General features: G+C 57.3%; 1 protein-coding gene across 1 annotated transcript in view; it reads right to left on the reverse strand.

Moving 5' to 3' along the window:
- Window positions 1-2,760, reverse strand: part of Sspo (SCO-spondin) — a 53,901-nt gene that overhangs the window by 26,536 nt on the left and 24,605 nt on the right. Inside the window, exons 48-54 of the mRNA XM_026789410.1 lie at window positions 2,444-2,614; window positions 2,196-2,360; window positions 1,173-1,352; window positions 951-1,073; window positions 736-865; window positions 445-570; window positions 249-340 (exon numbers count right to left, since the gene is read on the reverse strand). Coding sequence (XP_026645211.1) covers window positions 249-340; window positions 445-570; window positions 736-865; window positions 951-1,073; window positions 1,173-1,352; window positions 2,196-2,360; window positions 2,444-2,614 — 987 coding nt within the window. The remainder of the gene's footprint in view (window positions 1-248; window positions 341-444; window positions 571-735; window positions 866-950; window positions 1,074-1,172; window positions 1,353-2,195; window positions 2,361-2,443; window positions 2,615-2,760) is intronic.

Raw genomic sequence — 2,760 nt, forward strand, 5'->3', positions numbered from 1 at the left:
CACTTCCTGGCTATGCCTTACCTTCCATGGTCCACTTCCTGGCTATGCCTTACCTTCCATGGTCCACTTCCTGGCTATGCCTTACCTTCCATGGTGCCCACTGCAGTTTCTTTTGGCATTGGGGTCCAGACAGGAAAGGGGGCATGGGGACACCAGCCTCCTCTGGCACAGCTTCATTCACTACCCATCAAGGTACCAGCTAGGACAGGGAACCGGGAATAAGAAGGCAGTCTCCTGCCATACAGTACCTGTTCCACACTCTGTGTAGCAGGCCTGCAGTTCCTGCCTGTCACCTTCACACGGAGCACCTCCAAATGCCACGGGAGGGTTGGAGGGGGACCTGAGGAGAGACTTGTCTAGGCATCTGCCTTCCTCCTTCACGACAGGTACTCCTGCCTCCCTTATCCTTCTGTCATCTGTCCACTGCCCGCCCCACCTCCATACCTGAACCTGGCCCTCACTCCAGAGCCACAGGAGCGATCACAAGGTGTCCAGGGGGACCAGGCCGACCAGCCGCAGGACTGGGAGCAGTTTCCTGGCTTACACAGCAGTACCCCTCCCTCACACGTGCTGCAGAGGACAGAAGGCGTAGAGCATCCATCAGTACCAGCTCTGGCCAGTATTCTTCCTCCATTCAGTAGCACCCTTCATCTCGGTCCTCCCAGGAGCCAGTGCCTTCTCTCACCCCAGTACTCGACCCTGGACCAGCACAGCCCCTCAGCCCAGCATGTTCACCATTTACTACAGTTGTCCAGCAGGAAGGTCAACCCAGGCTGTCTCAGGTTTTGGCCCACCAGGCAGGGGCATTCAGAGAAGGGCAGGCAGCGAGAGTCTTGGAGAAAAAGCCCAGGAGGGCAGCGGCATCCTGGGTGCAAGGAGAGGAAGTCCCTTAGGGCCAGTACCCGGCATGGGTAGGCAACTCGTATTTGCATTTTCTGGCTCTGTCTCACCTTCCATACAGTGCCCACTGCAGCTTCTGTTGGCTTTGGGGTCCAGGCAGGTGGGTGGACATAGGGGTACTAGCCCCTTCTGGCACAGCTCAGCATTCACGTGTACACGGCCCGGCCCACAGTCTCAGGAAGAAAGAGCACAAGTAGGAAGGGTGCCATAAGGCCCGGACACAAACCCCAGGGCTCCACTGCTGGACATCCCTCCAGCCAGCTTCCTGTTACCTGTGTCACCTGGGCAGAGCTGCAAGTTGCAGGGTGCCCTCTCATGGGAAGGCCCAGGGCAGGGAGCACCACCATTCTTGGGTGGGGGGTCCATACAGCTCCTCTGGCGACTCTGGTGGCCACCTCCACAGGAGACACTACAGGGCTCCCAGGGCCCCCACTCTGTCCATGCCCCCGCCACTGTAGAGGAAAAAAGGGGTCCACCAGAAATACTCCAAGGAGACACAGGCTTTGTAGAGAGGGGAAGGCCAAGCCAGGGAGCCTCTCCCAGCCCCTTGGACAGTGGCCTGGCAAGTGGGGACAGCATTCTAGCACCCCCTACAACTCCCTTTATTCGGGGAAACTGCCCATAGGTGAGAGAACCATGGGAAGACACCCAGTGACTCTAAGAACAGAGTTCCAGCCCCTGGCAAGGTTGCAATGGCAGAGCCCTCAAGTGGGGATACATCTGGCAGCAGTGAAACAAGGGAGCCACCAAAGCCAGGGTTGTGAACCTGATGTGAGTGCTGTGGGGAGCCCAGTGTGTGTGTGTGTGTGTGTGTGTGTGTGTGTGTGTGTGTGTGTGTAGGGGTACCCATCTCAGCAGCACACAGAGCAGGCTGGGAGCCACTGTGTGAGAAGTACTGAATGTAAGGCCTACAGAGCCTTCAGGGACGAGTAAGCGGTACAGCCAGCTGTCATTGAAATACCCTCTTCTGTTGTCTCCCTTCATGCTCACACATTTCGGAAACATGGGTGGAAGGAAGTGGGAATGACAGTTTACAGCTGGAGAACCTTTAGTGAAGGGACTCCCCTGAGCTGCCTAGGCAGGCAAGGGGGGGGTACGGCCAGGAGAGCGAGTATCAGAACAGCTCTTTGAAGGCTGTGATTATATGGCTATCATTGTGCCAGAGTCCTATAAAAGGCTGGACACAGGGGTTTCCAGGGAGAACAGGGTATTAGGTGAGGGTCTCTGGTATGAGCCAACCCAGGTCTCCCACAGCAAATAGTCAATCCTGACTTCTTCCTGGGGTGCTAGGCTACCTGGGCAGGCTTGCACAAAGCAGGGCTGGCTACGGAGCTGGTCCAACAGACAGCTGCCCCCAGGCAAGGGAGGTCTCAGCAGCTCCCGTCGCTGGAAGATGAGGCCCAGGCCACAGCTGTGGCTGCAATCACTCCAGCCAGACCATGGTGCCAACACACAGTCCACTGCAGGGGACAGTACGCCAGAGCTTAGAAGGCGACTCACGCAGGAGCAGGGCCCTCGGAACTGTACCTCATCCAGCACATACCACAATTGTCTTCATCAGAACCATCCTGGCAGTTCAGCTGAAGGTCACAGCGCTGCTCATGAGGCAGGCACTCCCCACTGCCGCAGCTCAGCTGACTTGGGGAGCAGAGGACCGTTGAGGCTGGCAACCCAGGGAGGGCAGTGGTAGGCAGGGTGAAGGGACCAGCACTTGCTGCCAATTCATAATTTGAGGAGAGAGAAGGGAGTCATATAAACGTTTGCTGAGACAGAGACCCACACTGGAGCACTGGACTGAGCTCCCCAAGGTCCCAATGAGGAGCAGAAGGAGGGAGAACATGAGCAAAGAAGTCGGGACCA

The sequence above is a fragment of the Microtus ochrogaster genome, unplaced genomic scaffold, assembly GCF_000317375.1.
Source record: "Microtus ochrogaster isolate Prairie Vole_2 unplaced genomic scaffold, MicOch1.0 UNK18, whole genome shotgun sequence".
NCBI classification, from domain to species: domain Eukaryota; kingdom Metazoa; phylum Chordata; class Mammalia; order Rodentia; family Cricetidae; genus Microtus; species Microtus ochrogaster.